The sequence below is a fragment of the Peromyscus eremicus genome, chromosome 7, assembly GCF_949786415.1.
Source record: "Peromyscus eremicus chromosome 7, PerEre_H2_v1, whole genome shotgun sequence".
NCBI classification, from domain to species: domain Eukaryota; kingdom Metazoa; phylum Chordata; class Mammalia; order Rodentia; family Cricetidae; genus Peromyscus; species Peromyscus eremicus.
In genome coordinates, this window is record NC_081422.1 from 38,665,162 (window position 1) to 38,689,161 (window position 24,000).

The 24,000-nt window shown below is 49.7% G+C and overlaps 2 protein-coding genes across 8 annotated transcripts; one reads left to right on the top strand and one right to left on the bottom strand.

Annotated features, from left to right (window-relative positions):
* Positions 1 to 755: 755 nt before the first annotated feature.
* On the bottom strand, positions 756 to 19,529 carry C2cd2l (C2CD2 like). Of its 5 annotated transcripts, none has more exons than XM_059267702.1 (16): positions 17,505 to 19,529; positions 17,164 to 17,393; positions 15,448 to 15,583; positions 7,941 to 8,036; positions 7,441 to 7,560; positions 7,157 to 7,267; positions 6,960 to 7,076; positions 6,772 to 6,883; positions 6,536 to 6,644; positions 5,832 to 5,896; positions 5,615 to 5,742; positions 5,349 to 5,523; positions 4,538 to 4,639; positions 4,264 to 4,400; positions 3,892 to 4,177; positions 756 to 1,831 (listed from the first exon to the last, which is right to left on the bottom strand). In XM_059267702.1, the coding sequence occupies exons 3-16, from the start codon at positions 15,448 to 15,450 to the stop codon at positions 1,620 to 1,622; spliced, it is 1,773 nt and encodes a 590-aa protein (XP_059123685.1). In that variant the 5' UTR covers positions 15,451 to 15,583; positions 17,164 to 17,393; positions 17,505 to 19,529; the 3' UTR covers positions 756 to 1,619. The 5 variants fall into 5 exon arrangements, with proteins under 5 accessions (XP_059123685.1, XP_059123684.1, XP_059123686.1 ...); XM_059267701.1 differs by having other exon boundaries at positions 15,448 to 16,271; XM_059267703.1 differs by having other exon boundaries at positions 15,448 to 16,271; positions 17,164 to 19,529.
* On the top strand, positions 17,471 to 23,869 carry Dpagt1 (dolichyl-phosphate N-acetylglucosaminephosphotransferase 1). Of its 3 annotated transcripts, XM_059267704.1 has the most exons (9): positions 17,530 to 18,320; positions 18,673 to 18,793; positions 19,041 to 19,254; positions 19,943 to 20,089; positions 21,776 to 21,860; positions 22,648 to 22,836; positions 23,121 to 23,208; positions 23,372 to 23,527; positions 23,612 to 23,869. In XM_059267704.1, exons 1-9 carry the CDS (start codon positions 18,160 to 18,162, stop codon positions 23,675 to 23,677), a joined length of 1,227 nt encoding a protein of 408 aa, XP_059123687.1. In that variant the 5' UTR covers positions 17,530 to 18,159; the 3' UTR covers positions 23,678 to 23,869. The 3 variants fall into 3 exon arrangements, with proteins under 3 accessions (XP_059123689.1, XP_059123688.1, XP_059123687.1); XM_059267706.1 differs by lacking the exon at positions 23,612 to 23,869 and having other exon boundaries at positions 17,471 to 18,320; positions 23,121 to 23,216; positions 23,372 to 23,481; XM_059267705.1 differs by lacking the exon at positions 23,612 to 23,869 and having other exon boundaries at positions 17,472 to 18,320; positions 23,121 to 23,227; positions 23,372 to 23,484.
* Positions 23,870 to 24,000: the final 131 nt, after the last annotated feature.

Below are 24,000 nucleotides of genomic sequence, written 5' to 3' on the forward strand. Positions count from 1 at the left end.
TGCATTCTGCATACCCTCCTACAGCAGCTGACCTGGTTCACGTCCGGTGTGATATCCCAAAGGACAGGAAACAGAGCCGTGTATCTGTAGGTACCTAAAACTCACTCATGTTTACAAATAGAACTTTAGGATTTTTTTTGGACGGGTCTCACTATATAGCCCTGACTGGCCTGGAACTCAGAGATCCTCCTGCTTCTGACTCGCAGGTACTGAGATTAGAGGTTTATGCCACCACACCTGGCTCCACCTACTTCAATAAACAATGCTAGAGATAAAACCCAGGGCCTTGGGTATGCTAAGATAGTGCTCTCTACCTTGAGCTATGTGCCCAGCTCATAGTCCCCATTTACAGGGGAAAAAAAAGCCGAGCACACAGCCAGGTGTGTTAGTGCACACCTTTAACCTGAGCACCCACACTCGGCCGTGGTCCCGAAGGTAACCAGTGGAGCTGGGTCTCAGATCAAAATAGTGCAGTCCCAGAGTCCACGCTCAGAACTCTGTCAGGTCCTAGACGGAGCAGCCTATTTGAGAGAGGGGCATGAAGACCAGTGAGCTGGCTGATTAGCTTTTTTCTGGAAACCTTACTTTTCAGAGTGTTGCCACTCAAACCTCTCTGCATGCCTCTCTGTCCTGGGGAGAGTTTGTCTTCTGCCCTACCTCACTACCTGGGTCAATGCCAATGATCCGCCTACTCTGTCGGTCCCACAGTCCCACTGCCTGTTTGCTTTTCCAAAGGATAACCAGCAGTTCTCGTTTATAAACTCCAATTTGACTTTAATTAAATAAATTAAATTCCAAGCCATCACACAGCAATGGACATCGTCATCATCCCCCAACACACAGAGGTGCAACCTTGTTCTATGATCAGTCTGTCTTTAAAGCTCCTAAAGCTACCTCTCTAGGGAAGGCTTCCTGCCCGCTTCCTGGCTCCCTCCTTCTAACTGAGCCACTGCTCATGGAGAAGGCATCAAGTACAAAATGGTAATAAAGGGGAAGGAGAGGAGAGGAGCAGTGTGGGAGGTAGGGAGGTGGGGAGTACCTGCCCCCCATCCCGGGCACTAGCCCGGCTTCCTATGATCTGCCAATGTCTTCCTGAGACAGACATTGGTGCTGGTCTAAGTGGGGACCCCCAGGAGAGGTGTAGAAACCCCCTCCTGGAAATTGCCTTACCCTCCTGGGACAGAAAAGGGTCACCTGGGAGAGATGCCCTCTAGCATGTTTGCCAAGGGTCCTAGACCACACACATAAATAGAAAAGAGAATAAATAAGGGAGAAGGGTCTGCCGAGATGAGTGCCCTGGGGCTCCTCCCTGGGGCAGTACCAGCAGAGGGCACAGGCTTCTGAAGAACGTCCACGCACGCGCGCCTAGACAGAGCCTGCCTCTTAATCCCAGCTGCCAAACTCTCTTCTATGTCCACAGCAACGAGCGCCCGCCTCTCGAATGCTTCCCATGTCAAGCAAGCATCCTTCCGATTTACCCCACAGCCCAGAGTGCCGGGGGCTTCTCAGAACCGGAACGCCTTCCGTGCCCCAGCACTGGGAATCCAGGAAGGGGTACAGAAGGGGATGTGGGGAATGGACCGAGAGAACTCTTGCCCTCTCCTAGTTCAGGGGGGCTCTCAGAGCTGGGGGTTGGGGTTGCCGTTGGCCTTGGGTTTGGATTTGAAGGAAAACCGCTTGATAAGGCGACGAGAAAAGCTGCCAGCCTTCTTCCGGACACTAGGTGTGGCCATCGTGTTGGAGAGGTCATCGTGTGACTGACTCAGACCAGCTTCCTTCTGTCGGGGCCTCCGGCGGAAGATGAGCTTAGTGCCACTGCGCAGGAAACTCACTGTGGGAAAGAAGGGAAACTGAGGCAGACGGCGGCGGGGCACTGGATGAGGTGAGGACGGAGAAAAGGCTTGGGATGATGGGACAGAAGATGAAGGACGGAAAGTCTCTTGCCTAACGCCTGACTTTCCCGGGAAAGAAACTGGAAGCACACGTGAGCTTTACCCATCCCGAGGAAGGCACAACATTCTGGGGGAGGGATCTGTATGCACCTCTGACCCTATCTCAGGAGGAATAACACGGGTAGGGGCTGCTGCTCTGGGAGCACACGCTGGGACTCAGCCTCCTGTGGAAAGACAAAGGCTGCACAGAGAGTAGTCCTCAAAGCCTATAAGTCATAAAAGGAAAGATGGGTTAACTAACATCCTGCATTCCAGGGTGTGAGCAGTGGGGAGTCTAGAAACTAGACTAGAGGTAAATATGGGTCTCTAAGAAAGAGCAAGGTGCTTACACTGTGGGCTTTGAACTTAAAAACTCCATTATCTCAAGAAGTGATGCAAGCCACAAATTGAAATTTTTTTTGTTAGTTTTGTTTGAGGCAGATTCTGGATGTGTAGCCCAAGCTGGCCTTGAGCTCATTATGTAACCCAGGCTGATCTTAAACTCACAGCCATCCTCTTGCCATAGACTCTCAAGTACTGAGATCACAGCATGCATGCCCACACTAGCTTTTACATCACAGACAGACCACAGCTCACAGGCTTCCTGGTCAAGGGTGAAGACGCACAACAGCAAACAGTCCTTTGAAGTCAGGAATTGTGTTTGCAGCCTGAGTCACCACCAGAGGGAGAATGATTCCTTCCTCCCCTTCTTTGATAGTCTCAATAGGTGGCCTGTAAACTGCCTTAACTCAAAACCCTGCTCCAGCCCCAAAGGCTGGGATTACAGGTGCCACCATCCCTGGCTCAGAGGAACAATCTTTTTTCTTTTCTTTTTTCTTTTTTTTGAGACAGGGTCTCACTGCATATTCTCTGCCAAACTCACTATGTAGACCAGACTGGCTTTGAACTTACAGATCCACCTGCCTCTGCCTCTTGAGTGCTGGGATTAAAGATGTGTGCTGCCACACCCAGTTCAAAGGAACAACTTTTAGGAGTAGAATTTCTTATATCCAAGCAACTGGGGATACAAAGTAAAAGGGGGGGGCAGAAACCAGTGAGTTCCAAGCCAACCTTGGGCATAGTGTGAGACCCTGTCTCAAAACAAAAACAAAAACTAAACAAGAGTTAGCATATATCTCAGCAGGGCGCTGGAGAGACGGCTCAGTGGTTAAGAGCACTGGCTGCTCTTCCAGGGGACCAAGGTTTGATTCCCAGCATTCACATAGCAGCTCATAACTGTCCATAACTCCAGGTCCATGGGATCCAACAACATCTTTTGACCTCCTTGGGCACCAGGCACACATGTGATGTACAGATATGCATGTAGGCAAAACACCCATACACATTTTTAAAAAATTGTTAAAGATGTCTCAACAGGTAAAAGTGTTTGCTGCCAAATATGACAGCTACAGTTCAAATCCCAGGGACCTTCATGATAGAAGGAGACAAGCAATTCCTGCCAGTTGTCTTCTGATTGTGTGCCGTGACGTGCGTGCACACACACACACATACACACACTAAAATAAAGAAGTAAATGTCATAATTAAAAACAAAGAATGGCTGGACATATTGGTGCCTACCTATAATCTTAACAACTGGGAGGGGGAGGCATGAAGATCAGAGAGTTAAGGCCAACTTTGGGTCTAGAGCAAGTGTGAGCCTGGACTACATGAGACTACAAAACCAAGTGACAGGCCTGAGTTTGCCTGACCCTTGAAGACAAGTTAGCTGTGTCTACTGTGTCCTTGAGTCGTCTAGTAGGACTGCGGTGACAATATGGTGATATACAAAAGCAGTAGACAGCTGAGTATAGTATGGTGGCCCATGCCTAGAATTTAGCACTTGGGAAACTGAGGCCAAGAATTATTTCAAGTTTGAGGCTAGCCTGGGCTACATGGTTGAGTTCAGCCTTGCCCCTCAAAAAAGCAAGTAGGGGGATGATTTGTCCATTGCTCCCCACCTTTGTGATCCTTGAGGCTTCGGGTCTCCAGGGCACCGGTAGACCCTGTTTCTGACTCAACATCATCCACGGATGGCCTCTCAGAAATGTCCGAACGGGTCGTCTCATCTGCTTCCTGGACACTTGTGGGACTGGAGAGGGCATCGAGGGGTCCTGGGGATGTGGCTGATGGGTCTGAGGGAGGTGATGAAGGACCACCACTGGCTCCTGCATCATCTTGCATTGAGGCTTCCAGAGAGGCTGCATAACCCAAGGACAGTGCCAACTCGTCCTGAGCGATGGGCACCTGCCAGGAGGGACAGATTTTAATGGGCAAGGATGACCCATTAGGGCTTTCTCCCCATCTTAGCGCTCTCCCCGGAGCTCGGTTACCTTGGAAACACCAGAGATGATGAGCGTGCTGCGCTTGGTGGGTGTCTTCTTGGCCGCCCGCCCACTGGGCTCAGTCAGCTGGCGAATGGCTGTCTCTGCCACTGGGTCCAAGCCATTAGAAAGGTGGCTCTCCCCTGCTGGGGATACAGAGGACACATAGCTTGACTTCTACCTGACTTCTTGGACTCAGACTCCTCTTGCTCCACCCAAAGTAGTTCTTGACTCCGGGGGCCTTAGGGCCCACCGCGCTCACTCATTCCCGTCCCCCACTCACGGCTGCTGCTGGGGGAGGCATTGCTGGGGCCGCCGCTCTCGCTCAGCACGGTCGTCTCCTTCTCAGTCACCTCCACCTTGGACGGGGAGCGGGAGGGGGAGTCTGGTGGGTGGAGGAGGGGGTGGGGGAGGGGCGTGAGCTGGGAAGTGCTTTAGAATTGGCCCCCGCCCCACCCGACTATCTTTACTGAGATGCAGGCTTTGGTTGACTCAGAGGGCAGGGATGATTAAGGGGGATTAATCACAAGGGTGATTAAGAAGATGCTGTACAAACGGAAAAGATGCTAGAGGAATCCAAGGCAGTGTGGGGAAGCGCCACGGGGCCCACTTGAGGGTATAGGGAGATACCAAACCTATATGGGGAATGTGTAGGGGCCCCTGGAGATAGGGAAATTGCCATGGGATTCCTAGAAACGGAACAAGTGGGATGTCAGGCCACTGGAGATAGAAAAATGTCACAGAAGCCCCCGGGTTTGCTGGAAGAGCCCAGAGGCCACATAGGGTTGGGCGTGGAGGTGGGACAATTAGCCAGTTAGGGGTAGATGCAAGGAAGGGAAGACACCCATGGAAAGAGAGAAGGGAACTTGGAGCAAGAGAAGAGACTAGCAGATTCCAAAGGACCAAATGGTGAGCGGAGGGCTGATGGGATGGAGGGTTGCGGGGGAAGGTTCCAGAGACACAGATGAGGCTGCAGTGGGGTCAGAATGGGACCTCAGGAAACAAGACATGCAGCCATTATGGCTTTCCTTCCCCTTTCCCCGCCAGGCAATGGGTTCTAGCCGAAGGCCCTGACTAGAGCTACCCCTTTTTACCTAATTTGCCATCTATGCGGGGCCGGGACTGGACAGTGGTGACAGTGGTGACGATGGTGCCATCGGGCATAATGGTCCGGTCCAGCTCAATCTTCTTGGTAGGTGTGATGCTGGGGCGAGGGGTGGAGGAGGTGGGTGTGCCCAGGTTCCGAGGGGAGCCCTGCTCGTAGTGCAGCTGCCAAATGGTGAGGAGAGAGCAAGGGGTTAGCATCCCAGAGACTGCCCAGCCCAGGTCTACCCATCCTCCAAGGTGGTCGCCTCCTCACCTCTGCTGTCACGGTGGCTGCTGGGCTCAGGGACTTCCCTGGCCCTGGAGTTAGTGGGCACACTTGTCTTCGTAACAGGGGTTTCGAGGGGGAGCCCACAGGCAGTGTGGCTTGGCCAAGGAGTTCAGCTGCACACAAAGGTGACGCTGTGAGCTGGGCCCGTGAGCAGGACCTGCTGGCGCCCACTCTGCAGCGCCCCTTCTGCCCCCACACTCACCGTCTCCACAGCTGCTGCTCCTCAGCACTTTGAGGGTCAGCTCCCGGCTCTGGGGACCCAGATCCCTGGAGGCCGAAAGAGGAGGGACAGGTCAGGGAAGAAGGGGCTTAGCAAACCAACCCCACCCTTGAGTCAGTGACGTGGGCAAAGAAGATGGCACCAGGGCTCCAACCAGACCATCCTGTCCTCCGAGTCATCCATTTTCCTAGGAGTATGGAGCAAGTTATGAGTGGGAACCACTTTCCTCAGCCAGACACTCACATCCCCATCACTCTCCCAACTCATGTCTCTCTCAGTCTGAAGCTGCCCTTCATTTTTTCCAAGCTGTTCCAAGACTTTCACATTCTGGTCAATGCTTGTTTGAAGGTATGGTTTAAATGAAGCCTCATCAGATCTTTACTCCATCATAAGACTTCATCTCCCTATCTAAGCACTTGCAAGGTATGCGGTGCATGAATCTCAACTGGCACACTGTCCTATCTTCCCTAGGTACATCTGTCTCTGCTTCAGGCCTGTGAGCTACCCAGAGGTAGGGCTATATCTCATCTCTATCCCCAGGGACCTGGCATACAATAGAGGTCTACACTAAAGGCTACTGAAATCAGCAGGATTGGCTGATTCATGCCAAGACTAGCCTGGAAAGGTTTCTTCATCCTGACTGCCTATGGGAACAGGGGCTGGGAGCAGGGTATGACTTGACTTACAGTGCCAGATCCTCTGCCCATTCCACCTCAGGACCAGCCTTCATGGGTTTGGTCCACTTCTGTTGCATGGGGTTGTCAAGCTCAGCAGCACAGCACAGTTCCTCAGTACCTGTAAGGAGCCAGAAGTTAGAGAATACTCAGGCAGAAGACACAAAGTCTAAGGGATGGAGAAATTGTGTCGTTGGCAGAGGGGAAGGGGCTGCTTGTACCTATGGCAAGGGTAATGGAGTTCTTACCCTGCAGCTCACTTCCCAGGTGAGATGCTCGAAGCTGCCGTAAGAATAATCGTGTAGGTCTGGGGATGGATGGCTGGGCCTGAGACATCATGGGTGGCTTCTCACTGGATACCTAAGGGCAGAAGGAGGTAAAAAGAGCAATGATCCTGATATAGGATCCTGGAGATGGGATACCTGCAAATACTCACCAGGCCTCCTGGGGCAGAGCAGGCCCTGAGGTTGACCATCATGGCGGGCTGAGTGCTGACTATAGCATCCTTGATCAGTTCCTCAACTGTGGAAAGTTCTGCTTGTTCCTCATCTCTCTGTGGAGAGGAGAAGAAGTGGAGCCTGTGCTCTGCTCCATTGCTAGTTCAGTCTCTTCTCTGCCCGCCCCCCTTCTTACCTCCCTGCTCTGCAGCTTAGGAAGCACCATTAGGCTGAGATCTGGGCGGTCAGTGAAGGCCCAGGACACCAGCAGCCCCTCATCAGGGATTTCCTCCAGGCTGACTTCCAACTGGAGACAAGAGCAAAAGGATTAGAATGACCTGCCTCATTCTTCCAAGGACACAGGGCTAACTCCTCAGGACCCTTCCTTCCCAAATTCCATCCCAGAGAGTAACCAAAGGAAAAACGCTGGGCCAACTCAACTGTCCTCTGCCCAACTCAGCTTCCCACATTTCCCTCCACCTGTGTTGGTGGCAGTGTCAGAGTGACGTGGTAGGTCTCCATGGAGACGGCAGCGGGGGACTGCTGGGTCACAGAGACTGGGAAGCGCACCTCCTCAGCAGCGAGCTGGCAGTGCAGCACCTGTGACAGGGCATCGTTGTCGTCAGGCACTGAAGAGGATGCTTACCCCGATCTACTGTGCCCCACGATGCTTCAAGAGACCCGCCCCCACTTCTGTTTTCCTTGGGATGCCACCCTTTGGGGGCCCTAAGCTTCTCAATGAATTAGATAAAGGCTAAAAACTCCTCCCCACAGAAACACACACACACACACATACACACACACACACACACTTTGTCTATCACTTCAGTTTGATTCTTACGACCTCCTGAAACAAATCCTTAGATCCTTAAGGCGCATAGAAATTCAAAATTAAGAACCCTCAAACTATAGGGAACCTTGGGATCAACTCCCCATCCCCCCACTCTGACCCTATCAGGTTGTGCCCACCAGACCCTTACCATGGTACGCTCTGATTGGTCTACGCAGGTCACATGATTAATGCTGGCTCTGGGTGGGAGTTGGAGTACCTCCTCAAAGGCGATTTGGATGGAGCTCTGAGGAAGTAACATGGGCACAAGATCAAGTCTCGGCAGCTGTCCCCCTCAGGGCTGGTCTGCCCAGCCGCTGGCTGGACTCTAGCACTGCAGAGGCTCAGCTACAGGCTGGCCTCGGGCCGCTCCTTGGCTCAGGACTTTAGAATAGAAGGTATTCCTCTTAAGGTCCCCCCACCACCATCTCCAGGGATCTGCAGCTTCTAAGCGGCTGCTGAGAACCTAGAAGCGAGAATCCCTTGGAGGGGAGTTCGCCTTGAACCTTGGACACCTCTTCAAATCCCAGGAACCTCCCTGTTCTCCCTTCACCTAACTCTTCACTCGAATCACAAATAAAGGTAGATAACAACAACAATTGACATATTCATTGCCATCTGTTGCTGGGCAGGGCTGAGCAGGGTGAAAATGGTTGTGTCATTTACTGTGAAATAAGATGGAGAAATAAGACTAGGCCTTTTCACAAACAAATAGGATGTGAATGGTCACATCCGCCTAAATTCTTAGAAAGGAAGACTAACAGCATGGCTTGGGGAAACTTGATCAGAAGTGCTGGGAAGAGAAGCAAGCTTTGAGGGAGGGCTCAAGGGTCCCAGGCCTGGTTAATTCCTTAAGGCGGACATCAGGATGGTATTAGGGAGCAGAAAGCTGCTTAGCTCTCAAAAGAGCCACCCCCTAATTCTCCTACAGCAGTGGAGAGCGGGTGGAAGAAATGAGGAGGGGGCACAGCCTGGGTTGGCGATTTGTCCTCAAGGCTTCAGACAGAGAAAACGAATTCACAGGGCTCGTTCACTTTCCCCGGCAACCCAGGGGAAGACAGTTTCCGTGCTATGGCAGCTGTCTTCTTCAAAAGTTGTGCCAAAGTGGATAGGAGATGAGCGCTTAGAATCTGGATCTCCTCCCTCCCCCCTGCAAGAGAGGCCAATGTCCAGCTGAGTCAGCTGTCCCAGGGAGGTGCTTCTGACCCAGGGACAAAGTACAGGAAGAGCCAGGTTGGAGGGGTAGGTTCAATGTGTAAACTGACAGATGTCATCTGGCTCTCAGCTGGCCGGCTGGGAAGAAGAAACAAGACGACTTCTTGGAGCCGCTTCTGTCTCCAGGCATCTGCATGCATAGGGCAAAGCCTCCAAGCTCTTATGCTGGAAACAGAGAAGCCCCTGAGAAAGGAGCTGATAGACTGGGGGCCCGGAGATGGTGCTGGGCCAGAAAAGGGAGACCTCTGCCTTCCATCCAACCCCAGTCTCATGACTGTTTCCTACCCACTTCCTGGAAGGCCAGACGCCCATGGTGCAACGGGCGGGCAGAGGGAGGCTGAGCTGGTTTATGGCTGACCCTCAAGGGGCAGCCCAAGTTCATTTATTAGAAAGGACCTTGGTTATCAATATGCCCTCTAACTGAACTCCTTTCTCTTCAACACTACACTGGAAGCCAGCCTGGAGGAGGAGACTATGTTTGACGGTAGTAGTTAAATTGCTGATAGATGAAGAAATGATTCAGTTAACCTTGGGGGGATCTAGCTGACCGTCAGGGTTTGGGAGCATGAAATCTTAATTGGGTGTGGTGGTATGAGGACCAGGCAAATTCCTTCTGCAGGTGCACCTGTCTCTCTTGGGCTAGCCAGCCCAGTCTAGGCGGAAGTGCCCTCAGGCACACGGATTAGCGTTGCTATGAGAACAGTAACTTGTACTAGGTTTGGAACCCGAGTACCTTGCACATAAAAATAGAAAATTTGGTACATAGCTGGACTCTTACAACCCCCAACCTCACCTGCACGCTTTTCTGTGATCCGAAAGAGAAAGCTATGGGGTTCTCTAGTTGATCCCCAGCCCTAATCCAGCCCTCCTAACAGGAGTAGGCTCTTCCCTAGAAGGGGCAAAGCTGAAGGAACGACACATGCGACTCACCCCGTCCCTGCAGGCCTGCTCATTCAGGGCTCGCACCCAAGCCCGTTGCCAGTTCTCCCGGAAAGACTTGAAGGCAAAGAGCGAAGCCAGGAGGCCCCGGACGCCGGCTTCCTCAGAGGCGCCGGTCCGGGTCGCCCGCAGACGCAGCAGCGAACGCCACACACCCAGCTCGCGGAGTGAACCCCCAGGCTCCGCGGCTGAGGTGGGTCGGGAGTCCTGGCCCCCACCAGTCCGCGACAGCCACAGACCCCGGGCATATTGCAGCAGCCAGCCCAGTACCGTGAGCAGCGAGGCGGCGAAGAGGACCAGCAGGGCCGCCCAGCCCACGTCCTGCTGCCCCCAGCCCGGATCCATGCTCCCGCGGGCTCAGGTCCCGGCTTGGGCTCAGCCGCTGCCCCGGGGGAGCATGGCCCGGGCGGGCCGCGGGGCGTGGGCGAGCTCCCCCGGGGCTGAGCGCGCGGGCTCCGGGGTTCTCCGGCGCCGCGGAGATCCCAGGACCAGTGGGTGCCACGGATAGAGAAGAGGTCCTCCGGGGTCGCGACGCCTGGGCTCTGTCTCCGTAGCCGGGGATCCGGGTCGCTAGGTCCGGTGGTGTGACCCCAGCTAGTCGCCAGCTAGCATCAGACTCCTCCCACGGCGCGGGCCCCGCCGGACCCGGGCGGGGACCGGTCTGCAGAGACACCGGGGCTCGCGGGCCGGCACCGGCTCCGGGAGGGCTGCGTGCGCAGACTGACACTGACAACACCGCCAGCGCCCCGCCCCCACCCACCCTTAAAGGAGCCGCGCCCGCACCGGGCGGGGCCTAGCCAGCTCCGCGCTCAGAGCTAGAGGAGGGCAGGGCCTTGAGCTGTACACGTAGAGGGTTCCGGGATGGAAGTAGGCGGAGTCCTTAACCGCCCCGCCCTGAAATCCGGGCGCACCCCTTCAGTGCCGGGCAAGGGAACTTCGCTTATCTGAGATACCGCCTGTTTTCCCTTACGCTTCTTAGATTTCTACAGGTTGGACGCCTGTGGGGTTAAGAACGAGTTGGTCCCTGTGGAAATCACCACCCACTTCCAGTACCTGGCTCAGCAGCTCCTGGTCTTACTGCTTGGCTGAAGCTAGGCCCTGGGTAAGGAGGAGTTAGGTATTCCTCCCAGAGAGAGGTGCCTGGCAAAAGTCCAGCTAATATCAACGGCGAGAAAAATGCCCCTAAATCTGGTAAAGGTTGAGAATAGAACATTTCCATCGTCCTTCTTCCCCTTGGAGCTAGGATTCAGGAACCCCCCTATTAACCTCCTTGCTTGCGTGGGTTTGTTCTCGAGATATTTCCCAAGCCCAGGGCTGTCTGTTTTTAAAAATAATACATTTCCATAGTAACAGCTCCTGCCTGTGGAGCACGTGTAGAGGGGATGGTAATGAGAAGGGGGCTGGGCATTGTAGCCCTGGACTATCAATAGATTTGGTCAAAAGACTCTCGTCCCAATGTGTACCATCTCGTGTAGTGCCACCTGACTGTAGTCCTAGCTACTCGGGAGGCTGAAGCAGGGTGATATGTTAGCCGAGGAGTTTGAATCCAACCTAGGTGAGACCTTGTCATAGCAAACCCCGCCCCACAAACCACATATGTGATACCCCAGCCAATTCCAAAGAAATGATGTTCTAGGTATCCTTTCTCTAGATTCCTTAAAGATGAGCTCATCTTCGCTTCTTGGGGGCAAGGGAGGGTATCTAGTAAAAGACTCAGAGGCTGGGTAGTGGTGGTGCAGGCCTTTAATCCCCAGCACTCGGGAGGCAGAGGTGAGAGGATCTCTGTGAGTTCGAGGCCAGCCTGGTCTACAGAGCTAGTTTCAGGACAGGCTCCAAAGCTACACAGAGAAACCCTGTCTCAAAAACAAAAACCAAAACCCAAAACAAAAACAAGGACTGGAGAGATGGCTCAGAGGTTAAGAGCATTGACTGCTCTTCCAGAGATCCTGAGTTCAATTCGCAGCAACCACGTGGTGGCTCACAACCATCTAAAATGAGATCTGGTGCCCTCTTCTGGTGTGCAGACAGAACACTGTATACATAATAAATAAATAAATCTTTAAAAACAAACAAAAACAAAAAGGAACTCTATTCCCCAAGAGCCCGTTTTCATGACTTATGGTGAGGTCTTTAATACAATTCTTCCTACACACAAGATAGGATGAGAAGATGTTAAATGTCTTTCAAATCCATTTGTCTAAGGAACAAGCCTATGAGCAAACATTGCTTCACAAGGTCGAGGGTTGTAGGGCTAGGTAACACACTGACTGTCAGCAACAGAGTTGTCTGACCCAGAAGAGGAAAGGTTGTGTAGCTTGAGGTATCCCTGCTTTCACTGTAAGGAATGACGGGCAGAGGTAAGATGAGCACAGGTAAGCTTTGCTGTGACCCTGACCCTACACAGTGAACTCCAGAACTAATGGAGATCCCTAGAGTCTCAGTCTTTGATCTAAGAGCAGAAGACATGGGATCAATGGAGGAGAGAACTCTGGGCCAGAACCTAGGAGGAAGGAGTCACTGAGAAGAAGAGCCATGTTCAGGGAAGCAAGTAATGTAAGAAATTGTTGAAGTGCAAGGCCATTTCCCACTAAGAATTCTACTTCAGGAACATTTAGAGCTCCCAAGAACTCCATTCTCTAGCAATCAGTAGGAGCTCACCTGTGAGCCCAGCACCCTGGAGGCTGAGCAAGGATTGTGAATTCAAGGTCAGTCTGGGTTATACAGGGAAGTTGGGCATGGTGGCATATGCCTTTAGTCCCAAAACTTGGGGACAGAGGCAGGCTGATCTCTATTACTTGGAGGCCAGCCTGGTCTATATACTGGGTTCTAGGCCAGTTAAAACTGTGCATTAACACCTTGTCTCAAAAAAAGTTTTCTACGATCTTAGGTTTATTCCTTCAACTTCTTTACTGGGTACATGGCCCTATGCTACCAGATCCTGCTTCAGAATTGTGTTACATGATCTCCCTGGTTTCCACATCTCCCTTCTACCTACTACTTAGCCTTTGAGTGCTTATTTCATTTTTGCTTTATGGTTTAGCTGGGTGCTTATACGAGCACTTTGTTTTACTCATCAGGAAACTCAGAATAGAGATGATGTCATAACCATCTCTCTTCCCTCATACTCAATGAATGTATCTTAATTATGCTGAAGTAGTCTTTGAAGGCAGCAACTGTATTTTTATCACTGTATTCCCTACAGCACTTAGGAGTTTCTCATGCCATAGAGATGTGCCAGTTGTCACTTTTGTTGCTGTTGTTTTGTTTTTTGAGACAGGGTCTCACTATGTAGCCCTGGCTGGCTTGGAACTCCCTATGTAGATCAGGCTGTCCTTAAACTCATAGAGGTCCTCCTGCTTCTGCATCTTGAGTGCTGGGGTTAAAAGGGTGCAACCACCATGCCCCCACCTCAGTTATCTAGGAGCTAGAAGTCAAGCTCAGTTGGTAAAGTGCTAGCTTAGCACACACAAAGCCTTGAGTTCAAAACTGAGCATCACATAAACTAGGCATGGTGGCACACAACTGGTGACTCAACCCTCAGGAGGTGGAGGCAAGGTAGAAAGGTAGGAAGTTCAAAGTTAGGCTGGCAATATGGATTACTTAGTAAATTCAAGCCCAGTCTGGAATATGTAAGACCCTGTCTTAAAATGTCTTAACAGAAAACAGTCAAGGGGGTTTGGAGTATAGCTCAGTGGTAGAGGCCTGGCTTAACATGAACGAGGCTGCGGTTCCTCCCCCAGCACTGCAAAAGGGAAAAGGAAAAGGCTGCATCAAGGCAACCTATCATAAGTGGCACCTCAGTGGTTGAGGCTCAGGTAGCCTCAGAGAAGTTAGCTTCACTTGGACAGGGCATGGTGGCTCACATCTGTAATCTCAGCTTGCACATGGGAGGCAGTGGCGGGAGATTCTGAGTTCAAGACCAATCTAGGCTACGTACCCAATAAAACAGACAAACAAAAATTTAGAGAAGGACAAGGCATCTTATTACAAAGGGAACAAACACCAGGACCAAAACCCGTGAGCAGCATGAAACTGAGTTGATGATGACCACTCATCTTAGATTTCAGGTTGACCTTGGTTGTATTCAGTTTGTCCAAGCTCTTTAAAGAGGAAAAAGGTGTTATTGGCTGTTTTTCACTCTTTTACTTTTCTGGCTCTTTTGAGAGGTCCACCACCCAGCTCCCAAGTAAATCATACACAGAGACTTATTCTTTCTTATAAATACCTGGCCTTAGCTTGGCTTGTTTCTAATCAGCTTTCCTTAACTACAATTATGCCATCTACCTTTTGCCCCTTTTTTGCCTTTCTCTTACTTCTGTGTATCTTACTTTCACTCTTACTCCATGGCTGGCTGGGTGGCTGGCCTCTACTTTTCTTACTCCTTGATCTCTCTTGCTTCCTGGTTCCTCTTTTTCTCTTATTTATTCTCTCTGCCTGCCAGCCCTGCCTATCCTTTCTCCTGCCTTGCTATTGGCCATTCAGCTCTTTATTAGACCATCAGGTGTTTTAAATAGGCACAGTAACACAGCTAAACAAATGCAACATAAAAGAATGCAACACATCTTTGCATCATTAAACAAATGTTCCACAGCATACACAAATGTAACACACCTTAAAATGATATTTATTCCACATGAAGGTATCACTTGAATCATACTTTCCTTCCTTTTTTGTAGTAATATTGGGAATTTCTACCCTGTTCAGAAATCTGTCTGAGCGTTTTTCCCAACCTCTCTACAAATTGTCAGTCAAGTTTAAGAACCATAACTCAAAAAAAAAAAAAAAAAAAAAGAAGAAAAGAAAAGAAAGAAAGAAAGCCAGGCGCTGTTAATCCCAGCACTCAGGAGGCAGAGGCAGGTGGATCTCTGTGAGTTCGAGGCCAACCTGGGCTACAGAGTGAGTTCCAAAAAGATGACTCATCAGTTAAGAGCACTGACTGCTCTTCCAGAGGTCCTGAGTTCAATTCCCACCAACCACATGGTGGCTTCCAACTATCTATAGTGGGATCTGATGCCCTCTTCTGGCATAAAGGTGTACATACAGATAAAACACTCATAAACATAAATAAATAAAACTTTATTTTATTTTCTATCATCAGCTTGATACAGTACAAATTCTTTTTTTTTTTTTTTTTAAAGATTTATTTATTACGTATACAGTGTTCTGCCTGCATGTATCCCTGCAGGCCAGAGGAGGGCACCAGACGTCATTACAGATGGTTGTGAGCCACCATGTGGTTGCTGGGAATTGAACTCGGGACCTCTGGAAGAGCAGTCAGTGCTCTTAACCCCTGAGCCATCTCTCCAGCCCCTACAGTACAAATTCTTATCCTAATAGTGAAATGTTTCACTGATGCTTGCCCAGTGATTGAATAAAACCAAAACTTATTATAAGTCACAGTCATCCTAGGGTCCCCCCTGCTATGTAGCCTCCCTGGATCTGTGGGTTACAGTCTGATTGTTCTTTGCTTTATATCTAGTATCCACTTATAAGTGAGTACATACCATGTTTGTCCTTCTGGGTCTGGGTCACCTCACTCAGGATGATATTTTCTAGTTCCATCCATTTGCCTGCAGATTTCACGCTGTCATTATTTTTCTCTGCTGAGTAGTACTCCATTATGTATATGTACCACATTTTCTTTAAAAAAAGAACCAGAATTCTAGGCTGGATGTGATGGTACATATAATACCAGCATTCAGGCGGGACAAGCAGGAGGATTGCCACAAGTTCCAGACCAGCCAAGTGGACACTAAGAATTTCTATATTATTTCCACTTTTCAAAATCCATGTCAGCCCAGTGGAATGGGAGACGTTTGGTTTTACTTCCAGTTGACGAGTTTTGCTAGCTGGAGTGAGAAGAGAAAGGTAGGAAGAAAAGGACAGGGCCACGGCAGGCCTTGCTAGTTTCAGAGCCCCAGGCTTTGCCCAGTGAAACATTTCTGAGCTTGGCTTTGTCAGGCAATTGATTTAATGGTAGGTTGGCCTTGCTTCCTGGGAGGCACTTGGCTGCTTAGGAGATGTGTGCTGTCTGCTCAGCACAGGGACAACCACAACTCAGCAGATCTGTGAGTCCCCGCGATGACGGCACATGTTTGAACTATGACCAGGAGAGACACAAAATTTCAAGTGAGCCATGTATTTGTTTCTTTCTCTGTCCATCAAGGGATCACGATCACCACGGGAGCAATTATTCAGATTATATGACAAGTATCCAAGTCACCACTTCTGAGAGTAACATGTCCATGTAGCTGATAAATCCCTAATGCCTTGTCTTCAAACAAGTCCTCTCACCTTCCTGGATGGGTGCTGGGTAAGAAAATGATTTCTGGTGAAGAAAGACACAAGGAGATTTTACAGCTTAAGCCAGGTTGGAAAACATTCATTAGGATTGGCCTCCAAATAAAAATAATAATTAAAAAAAACAAAAAGATACAGACTGTCCTTCACACCTCCAGGGAGTCTCAGCCTACTCCTGATCAGCAAGATAGATGAGTGCTCCCTCCTGGGAATCCTGCAAGCTCCGCCTTCCCACCTGCTCCGTGTAGCTCATATTCCCCGTTTGGAAGACCCTTACCCTCTCACTACAGAAATATTATAAGATAATACACCCCAGGGCCCTCTCACTTCCGTGTACTCCTATCTATCGCTCTCTATATCTTTTCTAGACTCACTCATCATGTTCAATGATGCCTTGTACATAGATATCTTTGCATCCTAACCCTCAGGGGACACCAGCGGAAAGGGAAACATTTTCCTCCCTGGTGTTTGCTTGAATGTGTACACACATAGGAAAACAAAACTTAGTATATACTATCGAGTAAATGTGTGTGTGTGTGTGTGTGTGTGTGTGTGTGTGTATTGAGAGAGAGAGAGAGAGAGAGTTAGTTAGGGGGCTTTAGGGTTAATAAGAGCCATTTTCAAATAGAAGGGGCATTTCATACCTGTTGGATGGTTTGGAGGAAAAGGAAAGATTATCTTTTACCTTAAAAATGTCAATCTCACCTTGACTCTAGGAGCATGCTATATTTAAATGGGATGAACAAAATATCATGCTATGGTCAACTTCCTAATTCTCTGTGGTGGATTCCTCTTTGAGAAATGGAAAACATTTACCACTAAGAGATCAGTGTTTCAGTGAACTGCTACTTGCCGAAGAATAGGTGTCAAAAGGCAAGTGACTTGGAAGAAGAAACCTGACTGGAGACTCACAGGCTCACCAGAGGTATGGTTAAACTCTCCTGCCTCATTAGCTCTTTCGAATGCTTGTCTCCGTGTTTTGAGAGCTTGGCACAGTGCTGTGATCCAACACCAAGTTAAAGTCCCTGCTTAAATCCAGTACCCGAAAGCACCAACAGCTCCCTCAGTGGCGAAATGCAGCCGTGGGTTGCCCAGCAACAAACTGCTATAGTGGAGGCAGAAGGTGGGTGGGTTGTTGAGGGAAAAGTACCTGGATCGTGAACAAGAAAAAAAAAAATGGGAGGGGCTTTTCGAGTGTCTGAGCTTTCGAATTTACAAAATCCCTTCAAATTGTGGCTGCGTTTCTGGAAGCAATGTTTACCTTGGCAACAATTTTCTTGCTAAGAGCAGGCGTGGTTCCACACTCTTTTCTCTCTTGACCACAGGCTTTCAGTAGCCATATTTTCCAGCCCCGGGGCATCCTAGATTAAGCTCAGGCTGCTAGCCCTTTAAGCCCGACCTGCGCGGGGGACGACGTGGAACCACAGAACAAGCTGTATCAGCCACGTGGTAGAAGGGAGCGTTCATGTTGGAACTGGGCAAAGCGTATTTCCGCTTTGAGCTGTACAATATGATGTTCCGAGAGTATCCACTTATCTTTTCTTCTGTTGAGTTTCCAAAACTCTAATGATGCCACTCCTCTTGATCAAAAGTTTAGTTTAAAATAACACCACTCGTCCAGCTCTAGTGCCCGTTTTAAAAATGGTGCCTCGGTCTTCAGCAGCGATAGTTCTTTTGCAATTAAGATCCGGGCGGAAACAATGGGTAGGTGCAGCGAGGCAGAGCCGAGGTTGCTTCATAGAGCCTCTTGCAGGTCAGGAGGGAGGGTCAGGTCATAGTTGGGTTTTGTTCCTGCTGGCGCGGGAATACTCTGCGTGTAAGGGAGCGGCACTGCCGACTGCCGAGGCCTCTGGGATTGTGCCGGGTTTGCCAGTTAGCCGAGTAGGCGGCGGAGCGGCGGCCCCTGGCGGGTCACCATGTGGGCCTTCCCGGAGCTGCCGCTGCCGCTGCTGGTGAATTTCATCGGCTCGTTGCTGGGATTTGTGGCTACGGTCACCCTCATCCCTGCCTTTCGTAGCCACTTTATCGCCGCGCGCCTCTGTGGCCAGGACCTCAACAAGCTCAGCCGGCAGCAGATGTGAGTTAACGGCACACGAGTGTCCTGGGTTAGGGGGCCAGGTTGTACAGGACAGGGGCGAGGACTGAGGTGCTTGGCTTTGCGCTGGCCCGAGAGAGCTAACCTGGGCAACCCAGAACTCTGGCGGGTGGGGGTGGGGTGATAGAATTGTCTATCCTGGAAAGGACGGAATGGGACCTTTGGGTGTTAGGACTTCTAGCAGTGGTATCCTCTTCCCTGTGCACACTCTCCCTACTCCCCAACAAAACAAAATCCTGGGAAGAAAGCCACTCTGGGTTACTGTAACCCCTACAATAGTGAGTGACCACGCCCCTTTCCTCTTCCTCCTCCACCGGTTGCTGCTGGGCCGCAGCCCCGAGTCCCAGGGAGTGATCAGCGGTGCTGTTTTCCTTATCATCCTCTTCTGCTTCATCCCTTTCCCCTTCCTGAACTGCTTTGTGGAGCAGCAGTGTAAGGCCTTCCCCCACCATGAAGTAAGTGCACTAGTGCGGACGGTTGGCTGAGGCCGGGTACTTACTTGAGTTGGGGTTATTTGGATTTGGGCAGAGGGCTGTAGAGACAGGAATTCTTGGACTGATGATTATAGCTCAGTGATAGAGCCTCCCTAGTATGCCCAAAGCCCCGGGTTCAGTCCTCTACTCCAAAAGAAGAGACAGGAAGCAGGACTTCTGGAAGGGCGGGTAGCAGGCTTGAATCCTGATTTGCCCGAGCCGTCCCCAGTTTGTGGCCCTGATAGGTGCCCTGCTTGCCATCTGCTGCATGATCTTCCTGGGCTTCGCCGATGATGTACTCAATCTGCGCTGGCGCCATAAGCTGCTGCTGCCCACAGCCGCCTCACTACCTCTCCTCATGGTCTACTTCACTAACTTTGGCAATACAACCATCGTGGTGCCCAAGCCCTTCCGCTGGATTCTTGGCCTGCATCTGGACTTGGGTGAGTAGCCCTGTCACTGGTGCCCCTCTGGCACCGACTTCAGGGTACCCTTCCCTCTGAGATCCCAATAGAACACCCTTCCTGGTGTTCCGTATTCTCCATCAAGTATGCCTTTTCTGTCCCTGTGTCTACTCAGATTTCTCTTTTTCCTTTCCTCATTCTTTCCTATCCTTTCTTTCCTTCCTGTATCAAGGAACTGAACTAAGATCTCATGCTTGTCAGGCAAGCACTCTGAGCTATACCAAAGATTTTCCTTTCTAGTTTTCCCATTTTCTAAAAATTTCAAATCAGGGGGACTGGGGAGATGGCTCAGTGGTTTAGAGCACTCACTGTTCTTCCAAAGGTCCTGAGTTCAATTCCCAGCACCCACATGGCAGCTCATTACTGTCTGATGCCCTCTTCTGGTGAGCAGATGTACACGCAGACAAAGTACCCATATACATAAAATACATAAGTCTTTAAAATTTTCAAACCATGGTCACACACTAAGTTGCTTTGAACTTACTTAGCCTAAGCAGGCCTTAAACTGGTAATCCTCCTGTCCCAGCCTTCCAAGTAGCTGAAATTATAGACCTGTGCTACTAGGCCTTGCCTATTCAGATCCTTTCATTCATCCTGCCCTCTGTTCTCAAAAAAAATCCAAATCCTACTTCCCTAGGTAGCTCTGACTCTGATTCTGTGTCCCCAGGGATCCTGTACTATGTCTACATGGGACTGCTTGCGGTGTTCTGTACCAATGCCATCAACATCCTAGCAGGAATCAATGGCCTAGAGGCTGGTCAGTCACTAGTCATCTCTGCTTCCATCATCGTCTTCAACCTAGTGGAGCTGGGAGGTAGGTGGGACTGGAGATGAGGAAAGAGATGCCTGCCTGTTAAGAGAATTGCCTGGTGTGGATTTAGAGAATTCCCGGGGGAAGGGCAAACACAAAAGTGGTTTTAGAATGGAAGCTATTTACCTTGCAAACACCAGCAGGGAGTTAAACATGAGGAGGAACAGCAGTGCTGTCAGCTATAGCTTGATTGGCGTGCCTAGACCAATGGTTTCTATTGGAGATAAACAGCTGCACAGAACCCCAGGATCAGAAAGGGTCACTCACCCTCTAACCACAGTGGAAAGACACACACACACACACACACACACATACACACACATACACACACACACACTCTCTCTCTCTCACACACACACACACACACACACACACTCACACAGACAAAAACAAAGACTCCTCCCTTCATAGCTATGCCTGAGTACAGGCAAACCCAGAACACTGACTGAGCAACATAAAAATAACCAGGATCCCCTTTCAGCTAACATGAGAGGGTACAGCTTTTTTCCAATAACAATTCAGTTCTTCCCACTTTTTTTTGTTTTGTTATTTTAAGACAGTCTTGCTAATGTAACCCTGGCTGGCCTCAAACCCATGGTCATCTTTATCTGACTCCTGAGCACTTGGATTATAGGTGTATGCCACTACACCTGGCTCCCAGGCGCTGGGATTACAGGCATGTGCACTACACCTGACTTCCTCCTACTTAGATTGAAAAAATATATATTAAAAATTACTCATGCCCACTCAGGAGGCAGAGGCAGGTGGATCTCTGTGAGTACAAGGCCAGCCTGGTCTACAGGCTCCAGAGCTACACAGAGAAACTCTGTCTCAAAAAACAAAATAACAATAACAAAAAATTACTCATGCCTTCTGAGAGCTCCCAATTCACAGTGCATCTCTACTTCCTTTTTCCTCTCCCAAATTACTCAAAACAAATCCTAAAACAAGCTCCTCAGCACTCCTTTGAGTGGTTTATGGTTTTATGGTTCCCTGTGGTATATGGTTTCAGAAGTCTTAGTTTCTAAGTAAACCCAGGTTTGACTATTAGATATTTCTGGTTGTCTTTAGTTGATGGACATCAACAAGTGCTTATTAAAACTAAGCACTTGGTTTTGTTTTGAGACATGGCTGTACCGTACAGCCCTGGAACTCACAGAGATCCAAGTACTGGGGTTAAAGGCATGTGCACCTTCCCTGCCCCCAGCTAAAGCCAAGCACTTTTAAAGCATTATCTCCTTTAAATCAGAGGATGACTTTGTGGAACTTGCTTTATCCAGTTTGACAGATGAGAAAATGGAAGCTTAGAGAAATTCAGTGTGTCATATTCAAATTCACATAGCTAGGAAGTAAAACTGGTATTCAAACCCCAGGTGGACTTTCACATTTAAGACAATCACTAGCCTTTTTGAAGCCTCAGCGAAAGTGCTAGAGTATTGGGAATTGCCTGGGTGATGTGAAAGGGGAAGTTAGAGCTGGGGATGGTGGCAAATACCTGTAATCCCGGAGGCCAGACTTGGCTACATGGGAAGTTGTAGACCAGTGGGGAGCAGGGTGGGGGAGAGTTGGTCTTGAAAGTGACTTGGGTGAGGTGTTCCTAATGGGTGGGAACATAAATTAGACAAAGATAAGACCAAGGTGCATAGGGGATGTGGGTACTAACTTCTTCCTTTTTACTCTGCTCCAAAGGTGATTATCGGGATGATCATGTCTTTTCCCTCTACTTCATGATACCATTTTTTTTTACCACCTTGGGATTGCTGTACCATAACTGGTAAGTAGGCCTATGGATAAGAGATATGCGGGAGGGATGGTCTGGACATAACCTGGTTTCTAATGAAGAGACTAAAATTGTGCCTATCTTTGTTGGGTATTCCTGGGTCTTCCATTGGTAGTGGTTTGCCATTCCTGTTGTTCTGTGTGTGAGCATGAGCATTTGTGTATTTATGGTACAGGGGAGTGAATCTGGGGGTCTTAAAAATGCTAGACAAGCACTACTACTTAGCTGTATCCCCAGCCCTTTAGTTTTTCTTTTGAGATTGGGGCGGCGTGTGTGTGTGTGTGTGTGTGTGTGTGTGTGTGTGTGTGTGTGTGTGTGTGCGCGCACACAGACGTGCGTGCGTGCGTGCGTGCTCTCACTTAAGTTACCCAGGTTGGCCCTGAACTTATTGTGTTGGTCAAGACTGAACTCCTGCCTTCAATAACAGCTGGGATTACAAGCGTGTGCGATTAGATACCACCCCTCACCCCCACCACACATATACCATAGTGCTAGGGATCAAATTTATGACCTTGTACATGCTAGGTGACTACTTTATCACTAAGCCACACCCCAGCCTGGTACTTATTCTGGGTTGCTGTCTACCTGCAGTAGTTGGGAACAAATGTTATGGAGCCCCCAGGAATGGATGAATTTGGGGGCTTGGGTCCTGCAGAGTTTCTGGAACAGCCTTGCTCCTAGAACTCAGGGTCAGGACTAGCCTGTTGCTGAGAGTGTGTGGTGTGAAAGAAAGGGTCAGTGGTGACTCTTGCCCTCGGCTCAGCTCCTCTTTCCCATACAGGTACCCGTCACAGGTGTTTGTGGGAGATACCTTCTGTTATTTTGCCGGCATGACCTTTGCCGTGGTGGGAATCTTGGGACACTTCAGCAAGACCATGCTACTCTTCTTTATGCCACAAGTATTCAATTTCCTCTACTCACTGCCTCAGCTCTTTCACATCATCCCCTGCCCGAGACACCGTATACCCAGGTAGCCATTCCGGGGCTTCAAAGGGTCATTACAGCTTTTCACTTTTCCTGTGTAAGAAGGGGAGGGAAGAGAAGGGAGACGTGTATGTGGGTAGCCCATTCTAATTTACAAAGCACATTTACTTACATAATGTGTAACTTACAACAGTTTCTATCGCCCAGATGTAAGCAACTGAGCCAGAAACAAACCCCAGTGCTTAAGTACTCAGTACTCTGCTCAGTAACCCAGGGTGGAAAGTTCTCTGAGTAGTGATTCAATCACATGAAATCATCTTCCCTTTACAGACTCAATACGAAGACAGGCAAACTAGAGATGAGCTACTCCAAGTTCAAGACCAAGAGCCTCTCTTTCTTGGGCACCTTTATTTTAAAGGTAACAAGGTAACAAGGAGGTAAGGCCCCAGGCCACCATCCTTAACTTGGGGCAGGGGAAACCTAGGCCTTGTCAGACCCAAGGGGAGTTTGGAAGCATCAAGAAGATTCCCTGTTGATGAAATGTGTGTATCAGAAGTTGTCTTCACATCCGGCCCCTCCAGGTAGCAGAGAGCCTCCGGCTAGTGACAGTCCACCGAGGTGAGGGTGAGGATGGTGCCTTCACTGAGTGTAACAACATGACCCTCATCAACTTGCTGCTTAAAGTCTTTGGGCCCATACACGAGAGAAACCTCACACTGCTCCTGCTGCTATTGCAGGTACAATTGAGGGTGGGGTAATTACGTACATTTTCTTGTCTCTATTTTACCTGGGTTCTTATTCCAGTCCATTTCTCCTTCCAGATCCTGAGCAGTGTCGTGACCTTCTCCATCCGTTACCAGCTTGTCCGACTCTTCTATGATGTCTGAGTTCCCTGAAGATTGTCCTTTACCGCACGGTCTCCATTGGACCTCACCCAGGACCAGCCTCTGTTTGGTCCAAGACTGCCTTCTGGTCCAGACGCTGACTGTTCATTTTTCAGTTTTGTGTTCAGCTTCTCCCATCACCTGTGGATACTGACCTGGACCTTATTGGATTTAAAGTCCATTGGTTGGACTTTGCCTATGGCTTTCTGTAGCTCGCTGCCCTCTCCCTCTCTGTCCTATCTGCAGCCTCCTAAGGGGAGATGTAGCAGCTTTTATGCAAATATTCACAGCTCAACTTTCAGAGCCCTGGTTCTACAGGAATTTGC

Bases quoted from the DNA above. Each gene is read 5' to 3' on its own strand.
- C2cd2l (XM_059267698.1), bottom strand. From the start codon at position 10,288: ATGGATCCGGGCTGGGGGCAGCAGGACGTGGGCTGGGCGGCCCTGCTG. The intron at 4,640-5,348 runs GTAAAAAGGGGT...TCCACCCACCAG, and splicing joins CCGCATAGATGGCAAATTAG to ACTCCCCCTCCCGCTCCCCG. The intron at 4,401-4,537 runs GTGAGTGGGGGA...CTGTATCCCCAG, and splicing joins TGCCTCCCCCAGCAGCAGCC to CAGGGGAGAGCCACCTTTCT.
- Dpagt1 (XM_059267704.1), top strand. From the start codon at position 18,160: ATGTGGGCCTTCCCGGAGCTGCCGCTGCCGCTGCTGGTGAATTTCATC. The intron at 21,861-22,647 runs GTAAGTAGGCCT...TTTCCCATACAG, and splicing joins GGATTGCTGTACCATAACTG to GTACCCGTCACAGGTGTTTG. The intron at 22,837-23,120 runs GTAGCCATTCCG...TTCCCTTTACAG, and splicing joins CCGAGACACCGTATACCCAG to ACTCAATACGAAGACAGGCA.